This window comes from Mesoplodon bidens (assembly GCF_964165515.1).
Source record: "Mesoplodon bidens genome assembly, chromosome: 16".
NCBI classification, from domain to species: Eukaryota; Metazoa; Chordata; class Mammalia; order Artiodactyla; family Ziphiidae; genus Mesoplodon; species Mesoplodon bidens.
This window is the reverse complement of record NC_138173.1, coordinates 74,781,673-74,807,875: the sequence shown is the minus strand read 5'-3', so window position 1 is coordinate 74,807,875 and position 26,203 is coordinate 74,781,673. Positions and strand designations below refer to the sequence as shown.

Genomic DNA, 26,203 nt, shown 5'->3' with positions numbered 1-26,203 from the left:
CCACCACCCCCGGGCACTCTCTCTGAATGTACACGCAAGCTGTATGGAAACATCGTTTGCATACCACACAATTCACCCACTTAAGCTGTATAATGTAGTGTTTTTAGTATAGTCACAGAGTTGTTCAACCATCGCCACCATCTAATTTTAGAACTTTTCGTTCTCCCGGTAGAAGCCCTGTACCCATTAGCAGTACCCCCCTTCCCCTCCCCTACACGGCCACAAATCTACTTTCTGTCTCTAGATTTGCCTGTTCTAGATATTTCATGTAAGTGGAATCATACAAAATGTGACTGGCTTCTTTCACTTAGCATAATGTTGTCAGTGTTCACCCACAAGGAAGTATCAGTATGGCATTTCTTTTTATGCTGAATAATATTTCACTGTGTGGATAGGCTACATTTTGTTTATCCATTCATTAGTTGATGGGTTGATTCCACTTTTTGGCTGTTGGGAATAATGCTGTTATGAACATTCACATACCAGTTTTTGTGTGGACCAGTTTTCATTTCTCTTGGGTATACCTAGGAGTGGAATTATCAGATCATGTGGTAACTGTTTAACCATTTAAGGAGCTGCCGGACCATTTTCCAGCTCGGCTGCCCCATCTTACCTTCCCACCCAAACCTTCGGGCAGTGCTTGAAGGTTCCAATTCTGCACATCTTTGCCGATGCTTGTTATCCTGTATGTCTTTTGGATTCTAGCCATTCCAACTTTTTTCCTCTAAAGGGAACATTTTAAAACATTATTTTAAAACTTACTCATTAAAAAATCAGAAACAGAGACCCTTCCTGCCTTCATTATGTGCAGCCCCCCAAGACCCGTCAGAGGCCAGGTTGTGTGTCAGCCGTCCACAGGCAACTGTTCCCACATTTCAGTCGGTCACCTGATCTGTCCTTTCCACCTCAGTAGCTCTGCATTGACTCAGGTGTGTCACCTTTGTCCCTTGGGCCAGCCTCTCCCTCCCTTTCTTGGACAGTTGCTATAGCCTTTCGAAGTCTCTTGCTTTCGTTTTCTCTTTCCAGTTCTTTCCCCAAATAGCTGCTGAAGTGTTTGTTCTAAAACACAAGCATGAGTTTGTCCCTCCTTTAGGGTCCTTCCACGAGTCCCTGTCGTCTGTAAGTCATGTTCCGGTTCCAGAGCTTGGCACACAAGGCTTCTTAGCACAATCTGACCCAGCCTGTCTGCCTTGCCTTTTCCTGTCCCCGCCCCACGCGCCTCCTCACTCCAAGGAGACTCCTGCAAGCTCCCTGCCCAGTCCGTGCTGCTCCAGCCCTGTCTGCTCCATGCTCTGCCTGCTCCATGCTCTGCTCTGTCCGCCTGCAGGCCTGCTCTCAAGCCTTTGGTCCCTCAGCGAATGCAAGAGCCACTTCCTTCCAGAAGCCTCCCCTGCTTGTTTCCTGTGTCTCTGTGCCACCACCGCCCACTTGTCTTTCTCACCAGTAAGACTCAGCTTCTTCCAACCCCAGGCCCGGAGGACACCAGAGCCCTGGACGTGACCTCCGAGGCGCTGATCCGTTGTCCCCTGCAGAGCCAGGGGATCTGTTTCAGGTGGTCCTCACATCACACTTTGGGAAACGCAGTTCTAATGGACAGTAAATCTACTGTCAGAGTCTTCAGCAAGATTTAGAAGCTCCATAATCTGTGTGGCAGAGGTGAAGATGAGATGATACCACCCGAAGAACATTCTGATTGTTTGTTCTATTTTTTTTTTTTTTGTCACTTTAGCTTTTATAAGCTCCCTGGCTTTCTTAAGACTTACAAGAAAGCTCTCCATCCTGAAACTGACTGCTAATTTTTCAGGAAAGAAGGCTGATTGATAACAGGCAGGCTTATGGAACTTTAAAAGACCACATGGGTTTGGCCAAAGGTGTATGTGGCCATCACTACCGGTCTGGCTGTGTCTTTACTCACTTTACCGCGCCCCTGGGATTGGTGGAACGGTGATGTTTGGACCCTGCAGGGGCTGGGAGGATTTGGCCAGACTCGGGGAGAAAGAGCCCCACTTAACTTTCTGGGCATGGTGCCATGGTTTTTAGACAGACTCAGACCTTGGCGTGGGAATTTCTCATAGTCACTTTTAGCTGAGTCAGTACTGAGTAATTAGCTGGGATTGCTTTGTTGGCAGGGCTGTGTGCTTTCCCTTTTGCTGCTCCACTGACTGCAACCAAGCTAATAATAATCACCACCCCTCATATTTATGTAATATTCTGCTTGTAGTTTTACAAAGCACTTTCACTTTTTTTCCCATTGGAGCCTCCTCATAATTCCATGACATAGGCATTCTTATCCTCGTTGGGGAAACTGAGACTCAGAGAAATTAAATGACTTACTTATTATAAGTAAGAGATATTATATACCCATTAAGATATTAAATACCCATTAAGCAACAAAACTGGTATTCTGATAAGAAATCTTCAGACTTCGAATCGTTTCCCTTGTACCAAATGCCTTATTAGCTCAGGCTGCTTTCAGATGGCTTCTTCCCTTTTGCTTTTTAAAGTTTAGTTTGATTAGGATGTTTCTGGGCATAGATTTTAAAAATTTTATACTGCTTGGGGTTTGCTGAGCTTCCTGAATCTGTAAGTTTATGTTATTTGCCAAATTTGGGGAATTTTCAGCCATTATTTCTTCAACAGCTGTGTGTGCGTTTTCTTTTGTTTTGTTCATCTCAAACTCCTATGACATGACTTTTAGAGCTTTTCTTGTCTCATAAGATTGTTTTTATCCCGTTTTTTTTCTCTCAGCTGTTTCCATTGGATAAATTATTAATCTATCTTCAAATACATTCGTTTAATTCCTGGGTGGTTCAAAAAAAATACTTGTGTGATTTTTACTCTTTTAAAGTTGCTAGAGGTTTTTATCATGGCCTAGAAATGGTTTATGGTAAATGTTGCCTATAACTTGAGAAGTATGGATATCCTACTTTTTTGGGGGGTGGAATGTTCACTAAGCATCAGTTAGATCCAGTTGGTCAATAGTATTGTTTGTTTTATATCCTTTCTCATTTTATGTCTACTCTTTGCCTCAATTACTCAGATAATTCACTACCTGGTGAATTTTTCAGTTCAGTTTTTTCTTTTCTAAAGTGTCTCTTTGCTTCCTCTTTATATCTTCTATTTCTTTGCTGAGATTTTATCTTTTCATTTGTTTCAAGTGTGTTTGCCCTTACTTTACGGAATGTATTTAAAGTCTTTTTCTGTTGAGACTTTCATCTTGAGGTTGTTGTCTGTTGATTTTATTTTCCTTTGCAAGTTGGCTTTTTCCCAGGTTCTTCCTATGCTGAGTAGTTATAGACTATATTATGGACATTTCAACTATAATGCTGTGAGATGCTGGGGTCTTGTTTGAATCCTGCGGAGAATGCTGATATTTTTGTTCTGGTGGGTGGTCCACACCATGGTCCCGTAGTGTCTTCTGTGGGCTGTGCTGCAGTTCTGGTTTTAGAGTCTGTGGTTCTCCTTGGATCAGTCCTGTGTGGGCCGCCCAGTGTTCTTCCTTGGAGCTCAGTTACCAAAGCCCATGGTTTGCTGCTCAGGATCCATCCCCTCGTGCTTGCTCCACAGTGAGCCCAGGTCAGGTACCACTTTAGCAAATTGCTCTCTTCATCTCCCTCCTTTCCATAGTCTCCCCAGCACTGTCCAGGGGCCTCCCTTCACTGTCTGCCCACAACAAAGCCAAGGTTTGAGTTCTTCCTCTGTGTCTCTGTGTGGGACTAATTGGTCAGAGGACAGAGAGGGAAATAAAAGTGATGGGGACTGGCCCTGTGCTTATGGGACCTCAGTCCCTTGGGTCAGAGAGGTGGTTTCCTGGCCTCGGAGTTGTATGTGCGATGCAGCCGTGACTGCCACCGTGGCACTGTCACATAGCAGTGCTGCCCAGGGGCTGGGCTGGGAGAAACGGGGGAGAAAAAAGAAAAAGCCCACAGGGCCCCCCAACACACCTTCATGGTGCCCTCTCCCACGCCTTGGACACGGGACAGAGGCAGCTCGCGGATCTCTGCCTGTCTGTACCTGATGGGTGCCTCCAAGCCGCCTTTTAGGACAGGTAGGACTGAGGGAAATGGAAGCTCACTCTGAAGTTCAGAGAAACTTCGATTTCAGATCTCCTTCCCAAATCCACCTTCTATAGTTTACTTTTCGAATCTTCAAATAGCTGCTCCATGCATTATATGTATGATTTATAGTTGGGTTCAGTAGGAGAGACGCAGTGGATTGTTTGTACTTATGGCATCTTTTCCAGAATAGGAACTCGTCATTTTTTTTAAAAACATGAACCAATTCATGTCACTCATCTGCTAAGACTCTAACGATAGCTTCCCTTCATACTTAGAATAAAATCCAAACCTTCTGTCATTAATTTCATACCACTCTCCTCTTGGCTCGTTCTGTCCCCTGATGACACCATGCCTTAAGATTTGGCCTTAACTGCTTTCTCTGGAAAGCAGTCCTCCAAGACCTTCACATGATTGCCTTCTTGTTGTGTGGGTCTGAAATGAAATGCTCTTTCATCAGAGAGGCCCTCCTTTGCCGTCACATCTGAAGTCAGTTTTTAATCTCTGTTTATGATTTCAGGAGATGCACTTAATTAAAAAAAAATCTGTTAGCCAGGCGTCTTGTTCTCTGCCTCGAGTCCTAGCCCACGTTTTACACCAGCCATGTCTGTGGCAGCCAGGTTTATGCAGGGGTAACTTGACAGCACCTCACCTCAGCTGTGCTGTGTAGCTCTCGAGTTCTGGAATGTCTGAAAGCCTCCTCCGGGGCCGCAGCACAGGTGCACACGCCGCACAGTGTGGAGAGGTGGGGAATTGCCCCCTTTCAGGGGGAGTTTGACCAGGGAGGGCGGGGGCTGGTGGAGAAGTAATCCCCTCTCCTCTGCCTGAGGTGTACACTTCAAGGCACAGTCCGTGACTCTTCAGAGGGACCAGCAGGGTGAGCGCCAGCAGTCCACATGGCAGCCAGCTCAGTAAGGCACCGTGGTCCTGTGGTCTCGCTGCACCCTGTGCCCCTGCACCGCTCCCCTCAGCATCCCCTTCCCAAACACCTGCTCCACTCCAGCCCTCTTCTCAGGCTCTGCTTTCCGGGGGGAACCCCGGCTAAGACAACATTCTAAGTGACTTTAAAAATACCTCTTACAAAACATGTCTTACATCTTATAAGCAACATATAAAGAAAAGTCAAGGGGATGATAATCTATCCAACCACACAGATTTGTCAAATTTTTACATTTCGCTGTTTTTGCATCTATTTTTCTAATTGAAAGAAAGAAAAATGAAACTGTTAAAACCCTGTGTGCTCCTCTGTGACCCTATTCTCTTCCTCTCTCACCAGGAGTGACTAATACCCCACAGTTGATTATTATAAGCAATATAGAATATTTTTAAACATTTTACACTTGATATAAATGTGTAACTATCTCCTGCAACTTGCTATTCACTCAGCCTTATTAACATGAGACTTAACCTGTGGTGAGGTTTGCAGTTCTTAATTCATCTTCGCTTATATATAGGTTTCCAGTGTATGACTGTTACAGATTTATTTATCTGCTCTCCAGTTGGCTGTGCTTCGTTAAAAGCAGTTCTTTGATTTTTTTTTTTTTTTTTTTTTTTTTCTTTTTCTTTTTGCGGTATGCGGGCCTCCCACTGTTGTGGCCTCTCCTGTTGCGGAGCACAGGCTCCGGATGCGCAGGCCCAGCGGCCATGGCTCACGGGCCCAGCCGCTCCGCGGCATATGGGATCCTCCCAGACCGGGGCACGAACCCGTATCCCCTGCATCGGCAGGCGGACTCTCAACCACTGCGCCACCAGGGAGGCCCAGTTCTTTGATTTTATAAATGAGACTGCAGTGCACATTTTAGGAAGCATCCTTGTGCTGAACTCTGAGAGTTGGTCCAAGATACATGCCTACAAGTTGAGTCGTTTGATCAAAGGGTTCTCATCTACTACTTGGCCAGGTTGTGCCAACCTGCCCTGTGAAGGAGTTGTACCAGTTTACACCCTTAGCAGCACTGAATGAGGATTCCCGTGATCCTTGCTGATCTACATCTTGGCCAACACTTGGTCTTAGAGCACATTTTAAACATTTCCAATAGGTTGGGTGGGAAATCATACTGGAGGGTTTTCTCTCCATTTCTCTGACTGCTAGTTGTATTGAGCCTCTGTTCCTATATATTGGCCATTGGATTTCCTCTGCTTTAAATTGTCCACTCTTGTTCTTTGCTCAATTTTCCATTGGATCATTTCTTTCTTATTGATTTACAGGAGTTCTTTATCAATTCAGAATTCTAATGCTTTGTCAGGTTTATGTGTTGCAAACACCTTTTCACAGCCAGCTTTTCTTTGCTTTGATTTTAATGTTTCTCCTTGTACAAAAAGTGCTTCATTTCAGTGCAGCCAAACATTTCAGTCTTTTCCGTTATTTATTTTTCCAGCTTGATTGAGGTAAAATTGTGTATATTTAAGGTGTACAGTGTGATATATACATTGTGAAATGGTTAACACAATCATGTCACATTTCATTTCATTTCACATTTCAAGCTCATTAATGTATCTGTAACCTCTCATAGTTACCTTTTGAGTGCATAGTGAGACCACTTAAGATCTACTCTCTTTGCAAGTTTCAAGTATACAATGCAGTATTCTTAACTACAGTCACCATGCTGAATATTAAATCTCCAGGATTTACTCATCCTGCGTAACTGAAACTTTGTATCCTTTGCCCAACCTCTCCCCCTTTCCCCCACCCCTCTACCCCAGGTTAACCACCATTCTGCTCTCTGCTGTTATGAGTTCAACTAATTGAGATTGTACCTGTAAGTGAGATCATGCAGTATTTGTCTTTCCGTGTCTCGCTCATTTCACTTAGCATAATGTCCTCTGGGTTCATCCATGTCACAAATGGTGGGATTTTTCTTTTTTCTCATGGCTGAATAATATTATGGGGTGTGTGTGTGTGTGTGTGTGTGTGTGTGAAAGGGGGAGAGAGAGAGAAGGAGAGAGAGAGAGAGAGAGAGAGAGACGGATTGTTTTATTCACTCATCTGTCAATGGACACTTAGGTTTTCCCGTATTTTGGCTATTATGAATAATGCTGCAGTGAATATGGGAGTGCACTTATCTCTTTGAGATACTTATTTCATTTCCTTTGGATATATACCCAGAAGTGAGATTGCCAGATCATATGGTAGTTCTATTACTAATTTTTTGAGGAAGTTATACACTGTTTTGTAATAGCTGCACCAATTTACTTTCCCACAGGTGCGTGAGAGTTCCCTTTTCTCCACATCCTCACCAACACTTATTGGTCTCTTTAATAGCCATTCTAACAGGTGTGAGATGATATCTTACTGTGGTTTTGGTTTGTATTTCCACAATGATTAGTGATGTTATGCACCTTTTCATATAGCTGTTGGCCATCTGCACGTCTTCTCTTGAGAAATGGCTATTCAGGTCTTTTGCCAACCTTTTTTTTTTTTTGCGGTACACGGGCCTCTCACTGTTGTGGCCTCTCCTATTGCAGAGCACAGGCTCCAGACACGCAGGCTCAGCGGCCATGGCTCACGGGCCCAGCCGCTCCGCGGCATGCGGGATCCTCCCAGACTGGGGCATGAACCCGTGTCCCCTGCATCGGCAGGCGGACTCTCAACCACTGCGCCACCAGGGAAGCCCTTGCCAACTTTTTAATTGGATGATGATGATGATTGCTATTGCTATTGAGTTGTTTGTGTTTCTTAGGTATTTTGGGTATTAACCCCTTTTGAGACCTACTGTGTCCAAATATTTTTTCTCATTTTGTAAGTTGCCTTTTCACTCTGTTGATTGTTTCCTTTGCTGTGCAGAGGCTTTTAGTTTGCTACAACCCCACTTAATCTGTTTTTGCTTTTGTTGCCAGTGCTTTTGGGGTTATTTCCAAAAAGTTATTGCCCAGACCTATGCCAAGAAGGTTTTCCCCTGTTTTCTTCTAGTAGTTTTACAGTTTCAGATCCTACATTTAAGTCTTTAATCCATTTTGAGTTGATTTTTGTATATGGTGTGAGGTAAGGGTCCAGTTTCATTCCTCTCTGTGTGACTATCCATTTTATCCAACATCATTTATTGAGGAGACTGTCCTTTTCTCATTGTGCATTCTGGTGCCCTGGTTGAAGATCTCTTTATATTTTGTATATCTTGAAACTCATTTGAGAAATCTTTCTGTCTTTCAAGGTCAGAAGTTGTTCACCTGTATTTTCTTCTACAGGATTTTAAATATTCCTTTTTACATTTATCTATTCAGTCTGTTTGGAACTTATTTTTGTTTATGGTGTGAGGTAGGGATATCATTTTCTTTCTATCTGCATAACCATTTGTCCAGCACTGTTTATTGAATCTCCTTCTTAATAATCAACACTGCTACTTTGGTCATATATCCATTACCTTATTATATTCATGGATCTGCTTCTGGGCTGTTTTTTCCTTCATTGATGTGTTTATCACTGCCCCACTGCCTTCATTTTTTACAGCTTTACGACAACTCTTGATATCTGGTTGGCCAAATCTCTTCCAAAAATTTTCCTCGTTGTTGTTTTGCATGTTCTTGGCCCTTTGATCTTAGATATAAATTTTAGAATCAGTGTATCAAGTTTGACCAAAACCAGGACAATGTTGAGATTTTTTATTGAGTTGCATTAAATTTATATACATTTGGAAAGAAGTGAGTTATTTAAAAATACTGAGTTTTTCTATCCTTGAACATAATACATCTCTGCATTTATTCATCACCTTTAATATCATTTCATAAAACTTTAGAATTTTTTTCATAAACATCCTGCATATATTTTGTTAGATTTTTTCTAGGTACATTACTATTGTAAATATATTTTCTTAAAAAGTATATTTTGTAGTTGTTTTTAGTTGATATATAGGAATGCTGTTGTTATTGATTTTGTGTGTGGATGTGTGTCTTAACCCTGTATTTAGCAACCTTTTTGAACCTATTTTTCCTAGTTTTACCAAATATGACTAAATTGTTTTCACTTTTAATTCCTCTTATCTTTCCTAGCCCTGTCCCCTCACAAGAGTGTGAGTTCCGTGAAAGCAGAGATCCTGTTTCTCTTGTTCACTTCCATATCCCAAGTGCTTAGAATAGTACCTGGCACACAACAGGTACTCAGTAGATATTTATATTTGTTACACGAATTAATAAATAAAATTAATTGTCCTAATTCTAGATAGGAAATAGTGCATACTAACTATATAGACGTGGCTTCACACGCACTGTTCGCTGTGCCTGGGCTGTGCCTCTCCTTTCCACCTGGCGGCCTCGTCTCCTCCCTCCAACTTTACTCCAGACTCTTTCCTGCTTCTGGGCACCCCACCCCGCCTCCCGACCAGGCAGATGGATCTGAAGCCTTACTCTGATCTCGGTTCTTCTAGGAAGCTTTCCTGGGCTTCCCTGTACTTCAGAAAGATGGATCCAGAAAAACAAAAAAAAAAACAAAAATAAAACCAAAAAGCAAATAAGAATTAAAAGTAGGGCTTCCCTGGTGGCGCAGTGGTTGAGAGTCCGCCTGCTGATGCAGGGGACACGGGTTCGTGCCCCGGTCCGGGAGGATCCCACATGCCGCGGAGCGGCTGGGCCCGTGAGCCATGGCCGCTGAGCCTGCACGTCCGGAGCCTGTGCTCCGCAGCAGGAGAGGCCACAACACTGAGAGGCCCGCATACCACAAAAAAAAAAAAAAAAAAAAAAAAAAAAAAGTAAATTATATGCTCAAACACAGATTAAAACTTAAGAGAATCATCCAAAGAGGTATGGAAAGATACACAGAGTAAATGACATGATGGTGGGCACACAGTGCTACTGCAGTTTCGGAAAGGGAATTAATTTATGAATAATAGGTAGAAAGCAAAGATCCACCAGCATCTCATGCTGCCAACAATTAGGAGGAACAGAAACACTGGATCAGGCGCCCCCATACTCAGACAGTGAGTCAGAAAAAACAGAGGACAAAAAAGTATTACATTCCGGTGTTGTTCATTCCTGTGCAGTTTTCTAACAATTATATTCCGTGGGTGAAAACAGCATGTATTTGAATCTTTTCTTTCCTGCTTTTAAATATCACTTCAATTTTCTGCCTCTGATAAATGTTTTATGAATTTCCTTTTCTGATGAGAGATTTTGCTGTGATTAAAGATTTCATCAAGTTATGACAAAGGCAGAATAGATCTTCATTCTCGAAAGCTCATTTTCCTGTGAGCTGAGTGAAGAGGCCTCTCGGAGGCAGCTGTCAGAGCTAATGAATGTTTTTCCAAGTGCTGAACCTCTGGGGAGGACACCCCGACCCACAGAACCCAGAATCAACTAAAGACGTGTTGTGCGACATCTCGTAGTGCGTAGCGGGACGATCAGGCTGCTACTTTACCATCTCCCTTGAGAGTAAGTGCATGTATGTGTTTTGAGAATCTGGTATTTCACAGATGCCCAGTGGCCTTTGGATGCGGTCAGTCTTTGTGTATGTGAGCGCGCGTGTGTGCGTGTGTGAACCCCTGGGCACGTCACTGCGCCCTCTCCACCTCAGTTCCCTTCTCTGGAAAGAACAGGGGACGCAGTTTGGATCGGAATACGTGTCTTCATCCGCTGTGAGCACTACAGGATTTCTAGCTGTGTGTCTTGAGTCTCGGTCATCACCAGCACTTTTCATCATCTCCTGAGCCTCCCTCTCCTCCCCTCTCCATCAGGGGGTCTCGGGAGGACAACCTTGCAGGGCTTTTGTATGAAATCAGCAATGCAGGCAGCCGGCACGTGTGGGTGTGAGTCCTGTCTCCCCTTTGCTTAACAACCAGTGAAATCTTCCCTTGTCACACTTTGGGAAACACACCTGATAACGCAGATGCCCTATGGAAGGTCACGTTTTGAAGAAATGCTCAGCTGAAGGAGACCAGAGCACAGATCCTTTTCTGAGGCTTTTTTTTTTCCTTCTCTGGAAATCTCCTTACCCTGTTCCTCCAGGAAGGAGGATGGCTGCTGCCTCTGTTGCTGTCTGCTCCTGTCCTAGGTCCGGGTGTCCCGTTTTGATGAGCGGACGCTTATCCATCAGCTGTCCTGTGCCAGCTGCGACACTTGGTGTTTGAGATGCTGTGTTAGTTTTAGGCAAGCATTGGACCGTGATGGGGACCTGACAAATGGCAGCTAGCACACACGCAGCGTGCGTGGCTGGAGTTCTGTTTTTCACGTGTAGCTATGGGTCTGTGCCGTCACTTCCCAGGGCCCCACTCTGCCCTCCGCAGCCGTGGCGTTCGTCCCCATCGCCCCCTAGAGTCCCTGAGCTTCCTGGCGTAGGTGGAAGCTACGTAGGTGCAAGTCAGGAGGTGGAAGGGTGGCGCCTTCCCCTCTCAAGGACTTGTCTTCTTATTTGGGATGAAAAGTCTCCAGAAGCCGGTTATTGGCTGGAACTTTGTTCCATGGCCCTCCCCTTGGGGAAGGGGGCGGCGGGAACTTGGTTACTGCAGTTTGGTTACTGTCTGCGGTAGAGGAGGCCAGGGAAAGGAGGTTTCAGGTGGGTGGTGAGTGACCCCAGGTGTCACCCACAGTTCTGGGGGAGTGAGGGGTGGCCCCCATGAGGACTCTCAGTGGGCATGTGCACAGACAGCATGGGCACGGCTCTCGGTGGACCCCTGCCCAGCACCTGGCCTGGCACCCGTAGAAATCCAGGGCCATGATGCGGTCACTTATTGAAAGACACTAAATGCCGAGTGCTTTCCCGGTGGGTCAGGCGTCCTAGCGGTCACCCGTGTGAGGTTTGGAGAACTCAAGTTACCTTCCCAAGGTCACTCAATGTGTAAAGGGCACAGCTGGGTTGTAAGCCTGTGTCCCAGGACCAAGGAGGGCCTCCTGTCCAAACCCACTGTGTGGAATTCACAGTTAGTTCAGAATGAGTCTCCTTCGTCAGCCTTTGTGTCCCGGGTACGTGACATTGTGATAAATCATACTTCTCGTGTCCTCCAGTGGTGTAAAATCTTCGGGGATGGGGGGAAGCGGAGTCACTCTCCTTTTTGGCTGCCAGAAGATGCTGAACTTGGCTTTGTCTTTGCACCGCAGCGCCCGGCAGTGCCACCTACTCCTGGACGTCTTCAACTCCACGGAGCACGAGCTGACGGTCAGCGCCCGGAGCAATGACGAGCTCGTCCTGCACGCCGGCGAGGGCCAGAGGTAAGTGTCGTCACGGCCCCACGTGCCCCCGGCCCCGCTCTCATCACCCTGCTTGGGAGGTGCTGAAACAGTCCAGCCTCGAGACCTTAGAGGGTGGGCAGTCTGGTCCCCCTTTCAGAGGCATCACAGCCCTTATTCAGGTTCAGTGACAGGATCGGTAGTGGTTGCAAATTGGAGCCAAATGTGAAGTCAAGGTAGAAACGAATGGTGTCCATCCGAGGAAGCAGCACCTCAGCTATAGATGCTTTCAGGCACCATTTCTGAGGACTCCTGGACGTCTGGGCAAGACCTTTCACTTTTAAATTCTTAAGAAAGCTGTGTCTGGTGTCACTGGGTGTTGATCTGAGGGACGCCTATCAATGTCAGTGGGAAGTTCCTTGGAGGAATTAATGGCACAGGAGACAGGCCAGGCAGAGGTGCCTGGAAGAGGTGCTGTGTCACCCGAGCTCAGCCCTTGGAGGGCAAAGAGAGGTGGCCCCGGTGGGCCCTGGCCAGGGTCAGCCGCAGGATGTGCCCTGGTCCAGCAGAGGCGAGCAGGGAGCCAAGGTGGAAGTAAGAGCCGACCAAGAGCAGAGCCAGGGCCACAGGGACAGGTCCGGAGGCAGGTCAAGCTCGGTGACTTTGGAAAGAAGCTCTTTGCTGTGGTGGTGATCGCTTCCCCAGGGCCTGGCCCGCTCCCACTCATCTGGGCCTTTCTCCAGACCAGGAGCTGTGCCCCCAAGTGCAGCTTGGATGTTAGGGCCATACCCTTATAGGTGGAAGTATAGCTGGAGTAAGATATAGGTGAAATATAATTTTTATTTGTAATTGCAAAATACTTGAAACATACAGAAAATAATTTAGATACTAGCATATCTAGATACTAACCATATCTCAGATTTAACCGTATTTAGATACTAACCATATCTCAGATTTCAGCGTTTTGCTATATTTGCTCGAGATCTCTCCCTCTCTGTCTCCTTCTCTGTCTCCCTCTATCTTTCTGTCTCCTCTCTCTCTCTCTCTCTCTCTCTCTCTCTCTTTCTCAAGGAAGTAAAATGTTAAAAAAAAACACAGTGGACGTTAGCACCATTGGTCAGTGGGGAGGAGGGAATGCAGATTTAAATCACAGTGGGGCAGCACGACACACTCGTGAGAAATGCTTAAAATGACAGACTGGCAATGTCAAGTGTCCACAAGGAACATGCAGCCGCTGGAAGGTTCATGCCTGGGTGGGAATGTGAAACAGTGCAACCGCTTTCGAAGAGGCTGCTGCAGTTTCTTACAAAGCTAAACATACACGTACTCTGCCCAGCAGTTCCAACTCTCGTTATTTATTCAAGAAAAGTTTAAAAACGTATGTTCACAAAAAGACCTATAAAGAATGTTCCAAGCCAAAAAATAGAGCTCAGGTGTCTGTTACAGGAGAGTGAATTAACAAATGGTGGCATTTTCCTCATGGGATATTACTCAACAACAAATACTGACAAACTCCTAATACATCACCATGGGTGAATCTCAGGAACCTCGTGCTGAGTGCGGGGAGCCTGACCCAAAATAGCATGTACCATGTGGTTCCGTTCATTTGAGATCCCAGAACCAGCAAAACTCTTCTGTGATGGTGGAAACAGAGCATCGGTTGCTTCTGCAGAGGTTGGGATGGGCTTTGACCAGGAAGGGGCACAAGGGGATTTCCTAGGCGATGCCCATGTTGTATAACTTGATATTTGGGTGTGGGCGCCATAGGTGCTTGCCATTGTTAAAATTTAGCCAACGTGTACTTAAGATTTGTGCATTTCTCTGAGAGTCGATTTTATATCAAAAGAAAAACTGTAAGCAGATGTTAAACTCTGCCTGCTGAAGGCCTTGGGGGTGGTGTATGATATCTGCACTAGTCTTTGAAATGCCTAAAAAACTAGATTCCTGGATGGGTGGAAGGATGGGCACATGGACAGACTGAGTTGATAAAGCAAATAGAATAAAATGTTAATTATAGGATATACCAGTGGGTCTATAGAGTATTCTCGGAGGAATTCTTTCAACTCGTAAGAAAATGTTTGAAAAAAATAAGCAACTGAAAAAGCAGCGAAGGGCTTCCCTGGTGGCGCAGTGGTCGAGAGTCTGCCTGCCAGTGCAGGGGACACGGGTTTGAGCCCCGGTCGGGGAAGATCCCACATGCCACGGAGCGGCTGGGCCCGTGAGCCACAACTGCTGAGCCTGCGCGTCCGGAGCCTGTGCTCCGCAACAAGAGAGGCCGCGACAGTGAGAGGCCCGTGCACCACGGTGAAGAGTGGCCCCCGCTTGCTGCAACTAGAGAAAGCCCTCGCACAGAAAGGAAGACCCAACACAGCCATAAATAAATAAATAAACAAACAGATAGATAGATAGATAGATAAATAAATAAAGCAGCGAAGCCTGACAGCCCCGCCCCCAGCCCCCACTCCCACCTTCCTTTCTCTTCCTCCTCCCAGAGTCTCTGTGTCTTGGAGGCCACGGCATCATCCACTCCACGCTTTACTACTTTATTGTATTTATTTATAGCCACAACAAACACTGTATTCAGGTTTTTTTTTTAATGACATAAGTGGTTCCATATCATGTGTCTTCTGCGTGTCTTTTTATAACTTTCAATCAGCCTTGTACTCTGGAGTTGAATATGAATCAGGTTTTTGCCTTCTGACTGCTCTTCGTGACTCACTCATGAACGCACCGTTTATCCGTCTCCACGCCGATCCACGGCGAGACTGCTGCCAGGGTGTGGTGTTTAATGTCATCATTGATGATGACACATATAAACGCACAGTCGTATTTATTCGCTGTCTGGGGCTGATACTGGGAGGGCGTTTATGGCCTAACCCCTGAGAGGAAGGAAACACTCCCTCTCAAGAGCTCCTTGTTCTCGGGGATTCTTGCTGTGCGGGCGTGTGCAGGGCTCACGTGCTCGTGGTGCTCGGAGGCCGTGGCGGCCGTGCTGAGTGTTCTGGCTCCGGGGCGTGAGGACAGGCTCCTTCCTGGGCTGCTGCTGCTGCGTCCTTGGTGCTCTAGGCCACCGGCAGCGGCCTGGGCCCCGTGCTGGTCCCCAAGTTGTGAAGGAGACCGTCCGCCCCGTGCCTTGTCTGCCTTCTCTGCCTTGTCTAGATGTTTTGATGTAGCCTGGGATCCCAGAGGACATCCTTCTGGTCGTCTTATGACACCAACGTAAATGCAGCTTTAAAAAAATTGCAAATTGCTGAGCTTGTTCTAAGCTTGACTCACTGTCAGCCACGGAAGTCAGCGATGTCAACGACCCTGTTCGCAAATAAGCACAGTTCAGTCTTGTGCTTCCGGCTTCTTCCCTGTTAAGCTTTTTGCTTAAATTCTCATCTCTTGATGCATCTAACTCACACATTCTTTATTCATTCATAAAATATTCATTCGATAAATATGGATGCTTCGAGAACTTGCTCTGGGGTGCCTGCGTCAGGCTCCAGGAGCTACAGGATGCGTAAGCAAGGACCCCTCGTGGCCTGGAGCTGACGACACTCCCGCGGCCGGGGCGGCCCTGCCACTCCTGCCTGACGGGACATCCTGCTGTTTCGGGTGGGGGGTAAACCGGGGGTCGTGACGCTCCGTTCTTTCCGGGGAGTCAGCTGTGGCTCTGTTCCCACTGCCCCCGCTAACCCAGGGGTGACCGCCGGGCATCCCAGTGTTCGCGGGGATGCAGGGGGTCACTGCGCTTCCCTTTCCAGACCTCTCCAGCTTTGCCTGGTTAGGACACACGCTCTGCGTCCGTGGAGAGGGCCCAGGTCTTTGGTCTGACGGAGCAGGTCTGGGGGAGGAAGCTGCGGTGGGTGGACCTTGAGCTCGAGGTGGACTCAAGGTGGAAGCCCCTTGAGTCCTGGGCTGCTGTCCCCGTACCTCCAGGTTCTGTCTCCTTAGAGCCCTGTGCCCTCCCGGAGTCCTGAGCTCAGCCCCCCGAAGACTGTCCCCCCCGCCCCACCACACCTCAGGCTTCCCTAGGCGCTTATGAGGGCTGCCCTCGGCCAGGCTCGGCCACTCTGAGGAGGGCAGGGCGGGCCAGCTCTCCCCGGTGGTGAGGGCAGCGGTGGTCCTCAGACTCTGGCTTTATCTCCCAGTGCGTGGCAGGCCACCTTCCCACTGCTCCCTGGGGAGTGGGTGGATGAACCACGGGTTCTGCCGGGGTGACACAGCCTCACCCTCAGTGAAAAGCCGTATTCCTGGAATCCACGTAGCTGTGATGCTGCTCTTCTCGGAGCCCTGGCATCCTGGGTCACAAGGCATTTGACGTCCTTTTAAGGGTGACCTGCAGTCCAGGAGAGGGACCAACTCCAATTAGACTGTTGGGGACCTGCACCTGTCTCCCCCTCCCTCCGGGTAGAAAGACGTGCCAAGTACAAGAGAAACGTGTCCTTGGAGCCACAGTTTCTGAGCCCCGTGTGTTCGCAGGAGGTCAGGCACTCAGTCTTCCTAGTACCCTCACATAGGAGCTTCTGTCCGCATGTTATAGACAAGCAGACTGAGTACAGAGGTCAAAGGCACTTGGTGGGACCCAGGTCTGAATGACGCCACGGCTGAGCTTGGAATGGCGATTTAAGATGGGCTGGAGATGCTAACACATATACATGGAATCTAAAAAACAAACAAAAAAATGGTCATGAAGAACCTAGGGGCAAGATGGGAACAAAGACACAGACCTACTAGAGAATGGACTTGAGGATATGGGGAGGGGAAGGGTAAGCTGTGACAAAGCGAGAGAGTGGCACGGACATATATACACTACCAAATTGTAAAATAGATAGCTAGTGGGAAGCAGCCGCATAGCACAGGGAGATCAGCTCAGCGTTTTGTGACCACCTAGAGGGGTGGGATAGGGAGGGTGGGAGGGAGGGAGACGCAAGAGGGAAGAGATATGGGAACATGTATATGTATAGCTGAGTCACTTTGTGATACAGCAGAAACCAACACACCATTGTAAAGCAATTATACTCCAATAAAGATGTGAAAAAAAAAAGATGGGCTGGAGGGGGTGGGGGGAAGCAGGTTCTGTTTTCTCCTCTTTCTGCTCTGTGCAGCCTTAGGTAAGCTGTGACCAGCGCCCAAGTCCATTGTCAAGCGTACAGGCCGGCAGGAGTTGGGGAGGCGGGGGAGCAGGCTGGGTGTTCCGCTCGCAGGGCGTGTTCATCCATTCCTTCAACAAGCACCTCCCGAGTGGCCAGCGAGTCCCACGCCCTGCCGGGAGATAGCCTAGTGGGTAAGGTCCTCACTGTCCTCACTGCACTTACGTTTGGTGTGGAAGAAAGGCAGGGATTGTCGCACAGGCTGAGGAGAATCCAAAGCTGAGAGGAGGAAACCCAGCTTGGGGCTGGGAAGGCTTTCTGGAGGAAGTGGTGCTAATACAGAACAGGACACTGAGTAGGAGTGAGGTGGGGCTGGAGTGCAAGGGGGAGCAGCCCAGGTGAAGCGGCAGCTCACCCTGGAAAGGGGCGCGTGCGTGGGGTGGCGTCAAGGGCTTCTTCACAGGCTGCATCTTCGAGTTTTTAAACTGGAAATACCACTCCTGTACCCGTATTTCCTAGGGGTATCTATGTCATCTTATAATTTAAGATACAACCTTTCAGCAAATGGATGTAGCACGTACCTTTTCACCCTCCTCATCTTTTCTGTGAAAGGTCCTTTGGAAATTGGTGACTCATCTCTCTTTCTGGCCTGGTTGATGCATCGGTTCTGTAATTAAGCACCATTAGCTAACTTCACTTTTGCCTACACAATTTGTGACGCTTGGTCTGTGCTGACTGCATTTCCTGGGGCTCCACGCCCTCGGTTGTGACATTGAGAATGTCCTCCAGACTTGCAGCTAGATGCCTGTAGTAACATTCATTTTTACCCGAGGGGTGGTGTGAAGAAGAACCCACTTTCACAAGCATTTCTGCCTTTAATCCTCATCCTCAAGGTGTGGGCACTGTGCCCACCTCTGCTTATGCGTAAGAGAGCTCGAACCTGCCAAGGGCCACGCAGTTAGTTGTAACTGGAACCCAGGGCTGCCCAGTTGCCGCCACACCCCTCCACGGGAGTTACCTACACTTCTTTAGGCTATGTCCCCGGAACTGGGCATCCCCCCGTCCTCCAGTTTCAAAAGAAGACCAGAAACAGTAGAATGCTTTTCTGAGTGAAACGGCATGAACTTCCTTAAGAAAATACAGTGTCGCCAGCAGCAAATGTACTGGAAAGATTAAGGTATGATAATTACTGTGTTTTTGCTTAATTATCAAGCCATTGAAGTTACGTTTCATGACAGCCCTCACTTAGGCACAAACCTCTCTGAATGTACAGTAACAGATACTGTCTCATCCCGTGCTTCAGGCTCCCCCGCCGTGTCCCGCCCTCACCCACAGGCAGCCACTGCCTGCTTGGCAGGCCTGGCACGTCTGGTCCCGGCGTCTCCTCGCCGGGGAGCCTCGTCGCTGGCTGGCTGAGAACAGGTCAGCCCTGTCAAGTGTGCGGACAGTGTATCACACGCATTCTAGAATGGCTGTCGAGCCAGAGGGGCAGGGACGGGCTCCAGAGCACGTACAGCTTCAGCGCTCTGAGACTTTCCCCTTGACGCCGTCCGGGCCATGGGGAGGGCCAGACCCTCACATCTGGAGGATCCTGGCGGGGCTCTGGGGCGGGAGCGAGAAGGCCTGGGTGCTCCACGGCATCGTGGTTGTGTTTCTAGGGCTCTCTTGATGGTCTGCGGGGGGCCCAGCCTGTGGCACAGCGCTGCATTCGGCGGCAACTTGTTTCTGGTTTAGCTTTTCTTCTTCCGCCTCTTGAGTGGCTTTAGATAAGCCTTGTCCCTCCTCTAGGTTTTAACTTCTTCCCTGGTCCTTTGAGAGGCTCAGGCAATGTTTCCTGTAGGAATGAACGAGCAAATGGAGTGATCACGTGATAAGCGGTGACTTGTGATTGGTTACTTGCTGTGCTGCGTGTTCTGTCTTCAACGTGTCTTTTGAGGTCGCTGTCATGACCATCATCCCTATTTAGCAGATGAAGAAACTGAGGCTCAGAGAGGTGACCAGCCAGGTGACCACTAAGGTCCCGTCCTCCTCTCATTTTGACTTTGGTCTTCTGTAACTCCCCGCAGAGGGGTTTGGGGAGCAGCCTGTGCGTCCTCTACCCCCGCTATTGTTCACCTGTGTGCAGGTGCCCTCCCCGGGAACCGTGAGCGTGTCAGCAGTGATTTCCGCGCAGGCCCACCTCTGGGGGTGTTTACCCGAGCCCAGAACAGCCCCAGCCCCAAATGTCTAGCTCCTCCTACCAACTGTCTCCGTGTCTTTCTCTCGTTTAGTTCTGTCGAACACTTCACTGAATCATGCAAGGAAGCCCTTGTTAGGAGCCCGGTGTTGTTGCTCTTTGCTGTGTAACCGCAGCTGGAATTTGCGCATGGCCTCCTTCCACGGGTGGCCTGCCCTGCCCCCTGCGGTCAACAAGCCTGTGCCCCCAGCCCTGTGGTCTCTTCTGCAGCCGTTCTGAGTCAGAAGACTGTGGATTTTCTTTGTTCCTTTTTCAGACTGGGAGGAAAGTGGGAGAGTCCTTCAGAAAGTAAGCTTATGCAAACCAGGAGAAAGCACCTTGGTGTGTTCTTGTCCTTTCAGCTGCCCGATGGGGAAGCTGAGGCTCGGGTTTGCTTCTCAAGCCCCGGGCAGAATGACGCTGGTGCCGGACTCCTCACTCCCTGGCCACAGCGTCTCCGCCACCCCCCTCTGCATCCCTTCCAGTTAGCGGTTTTGCAAGTACCCTAAGAGAAACCCAATGGCACCAGAATCAATAGGACCCCCTAATGATTCATAGGCAGCAAGGAGAGGGGTCAGAGCTCAGCCTGGAGAAGCATCCAGGTGACAGAGATTCGATACCTGGAAGATGCTGCAGTTTGCGGACTCAGATGACAGGAGAGAGTCTCTCCTCTTCATGAGAAAAGAAAAACCAGGTCACTCGCTTGAGCTCCATACGCCGGGCAGCTTTGTGTGGCCTCTTGTCCTGAGCGACTGGAGTCTCCCTGGTGCAGGAGGTGGTGCCCCCTGCACCCACTCCCTGGCTGCAGGCTGGTGTTCAGGTGCCCACCCCGTGGACACAGGCCTAGCGGGCACAGACCTGGGGCCACACAGAGCCCAGGCCCGGACTCGCTCGGCCACTGGCTGGCTCGGCTGTCTGGGTGAGTCGCTTGGCCTTGTTGAGCTTTCAAGTAAAGTGGGGATACGGATGCCTGTCCTGCAGGTCGTTATAAGTACTAAAGTTAGTCCAGGCTGTGTGCCTAGCACTGCACGTGACCCCCGGCAGGTGCTCCATGACGGGCAGGTAATGTTATTTTCAGCTGTGAGAACGGCTCCCACCATCCGAGCCGCCAGGCCTAGGGAAGGGCGTGCGCTTGGGGTCTTGTGCTTCCTTTCTGGGGAGATGACTGCGGAGTTTTGCTCAAGTGCTTAGTTATGACTTGGAGCCGCATTGCCCAGGCTTCTGGGCGGTGTCTGACGTGGGGACAGAGGGTCCTCCTCTGTCAGGAGCCAGAGGCCACACAGCCACTTCACAGGGAGGACTTACTGTGAGGGCTTGTTAACGAGGCCTGACCAGGGAACTGGTAACCAGGTAACCGGAAGGGTAGAGGGCGACACTGAGGTGTCCGGTGTAGCAGACCTGCCGCCCCTGGGTCTGGGGGCCGAGGTTATGGGCCGGCATCACTGCAGTTGGGAGCTCGGGGTTGGCGGGACGCCTGGGGTCTCGGGGGAGGTGCATCCACAGGAATCTCAGGCAGATGACCACCCTTGGGAAGTGACAGGAAGGCCCAGAGAGAGCAAGGCCGTCCCCCTGTGGTCCCTCAACCTTCGGCACGGATGGGAGAGCAGAACGTGGCCTGCAGGGTCAGCACTGTGGGACTTCAAGCCGTGATCGAGCCGCCCACCGGGTCCTCCCCGACCTCCCCCTGGAGCCGTGTCTTGCTCCTCTGTGCGTCCGTGGACTCTTGGATGGTGTTTGTTATTTTCTACCTCGCGTCTCGCTCTTGCCAGACTAGAGGTTCCCAAACTTTGCCTCGAATTGTTATTACGGGGCTCCCCCCGCCCCACCACATCCTGATCTGATTGGTTGGGTGCTACCTGGGCATCGGGACCTGTAAATCTCCCCTGGTGACTCTAACGTGTGGCGCTGTGCAGGGACCACGGGGCTCGACTGTGGGTTCTTTGAGGGCAGCGTGTGTGTCTTGCTCGGCCCTGAACATCCCTGCCACCTTGATCAACTGTCAGGCACACAGTAGGTGCTCAGGTAATGTGCATGAGTGAGTGAGTTAGCAGTGGGCGTGCTGAGTGTCGTTCACAGGTGTTCCCCTCCTACTCAGGGCGCCTCCACTCACAGCCTGACTCAGGCAGGCTTTAAGCTGACCCCATCGGGGAACATGGTGGTGATTATCCTCCTGGTTCAGTTCACCAGGAAGAGGCGGCGGGTAGTGACACGGGTCTTGTGTTCTCTTTGGTGCTTATCCCTCACACTCCCAAGCCCAGTCTCCCCCAGCCACAGTGCTCCGGTTGGTCTGGAGCTAGAAATTCTGGGAACTCATCTTTCCCTTCGTGGGGATTAGAGTCTGGCCGTGAAGCCCCACGTGCAGACCTCTCAGGGCCCCCAAAGGTGTCTGCCCACGTGTTAGGGAAAGGGTCTCATCTTATCTGGAGGGAAGAGGAAAGTGCCCTGGACCGAGCCGAGACGTGCGCTGCAACCCCAGCTCTGCTGGTCCTTGGTCGCGCCCTTGGCTGGTCCTTCACACTCTCTGACGCTGACGCCTCATCTGTCAGATAGGCAGGGGGGAAGAAGCCCATCCATGCCCACCTCGGCGCTGGGCCACTTCAGCGAAGGTGCCGAAGGGAGGGGGTGTGTCGTTATTCATTCTTTTACTTAAAAACTTTATGTGGAGAATTCAAATATATACAAGAGGTGCCGTAATAGTACTTCTCACCCAGCTTCTATAACTAGTGACTCAGGGCCAGTCTTTTTCATCTCTCCCTCACCAACTGCCCCATTTCCTGTGTTATTTTGAAGCAAATCCAAGAAGACGTATCATTTCATCTGCAAATATTTTAATAGTTAACATTGGAGCTCTTTTTAAAAACATAACCGCAATGCCATATCATGTTTTAAAATGAGCAGTTCCTCAATATCGATGTTTAAATTTCCAGTGATCTCGGTGTCATTTTTTCTTGTGTGTTTTTTGTGTTTTTTTTTTTTGCGGTACGCGGGCCTCTCACTGTTGTGGCCTATCCCGTTGCGGAACACAGGCTCCGGACGCGCAGGCTCAGCGGCCATGGCTCACAGGCCCAGCCGCTCCGTGGCATGTGGGATCTTCCCGGACCGGGGCACGAACCTGTGTCCCCTGCATCAGCAGGCGGACTCTCAACCACTGTGCCACCAGGGAAGCCGCGGTGTCATGTTTTTTAAACATTTTTTGGAATCAGAATTCAAGAGGTTGATAAGTCTCACATCCGTTTTTAATCTATAGGCTCCCCGTGCATCTCTTTTTTCTCACAATTGTCCATTGACTAAATCAGGTCCCCCAGTTGGGGATTTGGCCAGTTGGGTGCCTGTGGTGGTGGTGGTGACCTTGCTCCTCTGACTGACTTCTTTTTCTTTATTCCTTATTAAATTGGTAGTAAGCTCTAGAGGCTTGATCATATTCAGTGATAGTTTTCTTTTTCTTTGCAAAGAATCTCCATCAGAAGGCACTGGTGTCTGCTTATCTACTTTCTGTGATGGAGCCATTATTATTAGATCTTTTCCTTTTATCTAACCTTACACCCCAAATGCATGCCTTTTCATCCCCAACGGATGAGTAGACATTAAGAAATGTTCTAACTCTTTTTCATAAGCTCAAAATGAAACACACAAGCATTTTCTGTCTGAGGTTTGGAAAATGAACAGATGAAGAAGTGAAGCCCTTTCCTGTGTCTCTCCGCTCTAAAGCCTCCTGTCTGTCAGATAATTAAGGCCCATTGTTCTCAGCAGCTGCCCAGTGGGAGACATCCGGGTAACGCTGGTGCTGCTTAGGGCTCTCAGAGGCCCAGCGCGATTGGGAAACCTCGCATCCACCTCTGGTAGCTGACGCAGCCCTGGAGCTGGGTGGCTCCAGGTCTGGCAGGACCAGGCTGCGGCCCACACGGGAGTGGCAACATCCTGACTGTCCACGGGGACTGGTTTCAGGGGCTGGTGGGGAGAGGAGGGGACGTAGAGTTCAGGATGTCTGGGACTTCGTGGCACATATTAGCCTGAGCTGCATCTGTGTGTATTTATCATACATTATGCTGCTTCCTTTGAAACTAACTTAAGCTTGTAAATGTGTTTTTCCAGGGCAAGGGTTATTTTTCCCATTTGACAAACAGCTCACTGCAGCTCAGGGTGGGAGAGCTGGGTGTTTCCTGTGGCCCGAGTGTAGGGGGAGGTGATGGGTGGTCTAGTCTGGGCCAGATCTTAGCGGACCTTGGATGCCGATGAGTCTTAATACATTTTTAATGAGGGACACATTTGAAGATGTCTTTGTCTTTGGGGTTTTCCCCGTTTTCACCTTCAGGATAAATGACAGCTTCACCCTGGCTTGAAATCCTCCTGTGAGAGCCATGGTCAAAGCCACGTCTTTGGAGGGGAAGGGGTGGTCACAAGAGAGCCCGAGGCAGGAGAGTGTCAGCTTGACCTTTTAGGAAGTGTCTGGAAGGGGTGACAGCTGGTGAGAGCCTGGGTGGTCTCAGGTGGGTCATGGTGGCTGCGCCTGGGGGTGCCCTTTGGAGCAGAGAGAAGAGTCGGGATCCGGAGACCCTCAGGAGGGAGGAAGGATGGAGGGTTGGTGGGTGTGGGTTGTGGAGAAGGAGAGGGAAGTTTCTAGTTTGGGCAGCCGGGTGGGTGGTGTTGCCGTTTGCTTGCCCAGCAGATGCATGGCCAGGGCGGGGTGGGGAGGTTCTGAGGGCACAGAGGCTATCACAAGGCTGCTGTCCTCGCAGGGGCAGCCCACTTCCTGCTGCACCAGAACTGCCACGCTGTGACCTTGGGCAAAGAGCACAGCACTGGGAGCCGAAGGCCTGGCTTCTGGTTGCGTCTCTGCCAATCCCTGGCTTGTGCCCTTGGGCTTGTCATTCAGGCTGCTGGCAAACTGGGGTCTCAGTTGGGTCCTGTGAGGAAATAGCACTTGGAAGACTTGACCGCTTTATTCTCCTCCCTCCCGGGAGCGAGACCTTGGGGAAAGGTGGGGCAGAGGGCGTGCTCTTCCCCGTCTCCTGGGACAGGCGTTCTGTATAACCGGCGCCTTTCTCTGGGGCTCCACGAGGGATCTCAAGCTGCTGGCACCCGGTTCTCCCGGCCCTGACCGGGCTCGTAGCCAGTGAAGCTCAGAGAGGCCTGCTGGGCCCCTGCGGGACCCCGGGGCTGCCCTTTGGTTTGGGCCCAGCTAGCACCTCTGTTCCCCAGCTTAGGGACGCTCTTCCCGTTCACCCCGACGCACCGCCTTTGGGCCTGGGAATGGGCTGCAGATCCCGCCGTGGGAGGAGAAGGGACAGCGGAGGGTCGGGACCCTCGTCCCGGCCAGCAGTGGGGGGCGGCCTGAGGCTGGGCGGGCTGGTCCCAGGGCCCGAGCCTGCAGGGGTCGGCAGGGCTGCGGCCAGTCCAGGGACCCTCCTCTGGGGTGGGAGTCTAGTCCACGGTGTGTTTATCAGCAGGCTGACCGATGGCCTGGAAAAATCGCTGCGGCCTTTCTCCGACTGCCTTACCCGCATCTTTCACGTAAGGAAGCGCTTCAGGGGTGAAATTGGGCTGGAACTTGGATAACAAGGCAGCCTCACAGCAGCGTATTAGAACCACTGGTGGCAAAACCGAAGGGAAGTGGGTGTTGACATGATGGAGTCGTTTAATCTGTGTCAGTTCAGAAGGTCTCCACGAAGGTGCATTGACTCAAAAGACCCGTTAGCCGCTGGAACCTGCCCACGATGGACACAGTAAAACCCGCTCTGGCGGAGGAGCTCCCCTCGGCTTCCAGCGCCTGAGCCCTCGTGCCCCTGGCCTTGGAGGGAAGGGGGCGTCCGAGGCTTCCTCCCGGACCACTTGCTGACGCCTCTGCATTCTACACGGTCACGCTTTCCAGCCTCCCCCGTCAGCAGGAGGCTTCCGGGCCTCTCCTGTCACCACCCCCCCAACCCTTCTGTCATCTCTGCGTGCCCGTTGAGGAGACAGGCTCAGCGGGATCAGGTGACCCGCTCCAGGTGACACTGCCCGTGGGTGTCCAAGCCAGGGTTTGAAGCGGGCTCGTGAGAGGCCTGCTGTGGTGAGCTCCCTCCTGTCGGCTCCCTGGCTCGTTTTACCTGTGGGTCGAGAGCTTCCCAGGAGCCTCTCCAGGCACCAGAGATGCAGGTGTTACAGGACAGTGGCTCGGAGGACCCCAGGGTGTGTCGGCAGGGAAGGGCCAGCGACTGGACGGTCAGATAGATCAAGGGCAAGGCTACGTGACAGACCTGCGCAGGAGGGGTGCCGTCACCGCGTATCATTCCCGAGGCCGTGACGCAGAGGATTTTAGCACAATAGCGGGCGTCCGCCCATTCAGGGCCATCTTATTAGTTGCTTTCCCTATCTTTCAACTTGAGAACGACTATATTGCATAGGTATTATATGCACACAGTATGTGCACCGTGTATATACATGTGCTCAGGTGTACTTACACACACCTGCACACACGCATAAAACTATGAATGTTAGCCTTACTATCTTCAAAATACTGTTACAGTTCCGGGGGTTTATGTGAAGTGCAGCCGGAGCTGAGAATCTCTCCACTTCAAAACTAGTGGAAAAGCCGTGCCTTCAGGGTTGCAGAGACCTGGGCCAGGTCCTCCCTCCTTGACCTCTGCCTGTGGCACCATCTCGGGCAAGTTGCTTACCCTGCCTTGGCGTCGGTGTTGACATCTGCACACCCGGGCTGATGGCGGTACCTGCCCGGGGACGGGGGGGAGAAGGCTGAGTGAGTGGCTCTTGTGTACCTGCAGCTGCTCCAG

The 26,203-nt window shown here is 50.0% G+C and overlaps 1 protein-coding gene across 3 annotated transcripts in view; it reads left to right on the top strand.

The window, feature by feature from the left end:
- Positions 1-26,203, top strand: part of TRAPPC9 (trafficking protein particle complex subunit 9) — a 503,630-nt gene that overhangs the window by 325,932 nt on the left and 151,495 nt on the right. For all 3 annotated transcript variants that reach the window (XM_081258084.1, XM_081258086.1, XM_081258085.1), the window contains one exon: positions 12,072-12,182. In XM_081258084.1, coding sequence (XP_081114210.1) covers positions 12,072-12,182 — 111 coding nt within the window. The remainder of the gene's footprint in view (positions 1-12,071; positions 12,183-26,203) is intronic.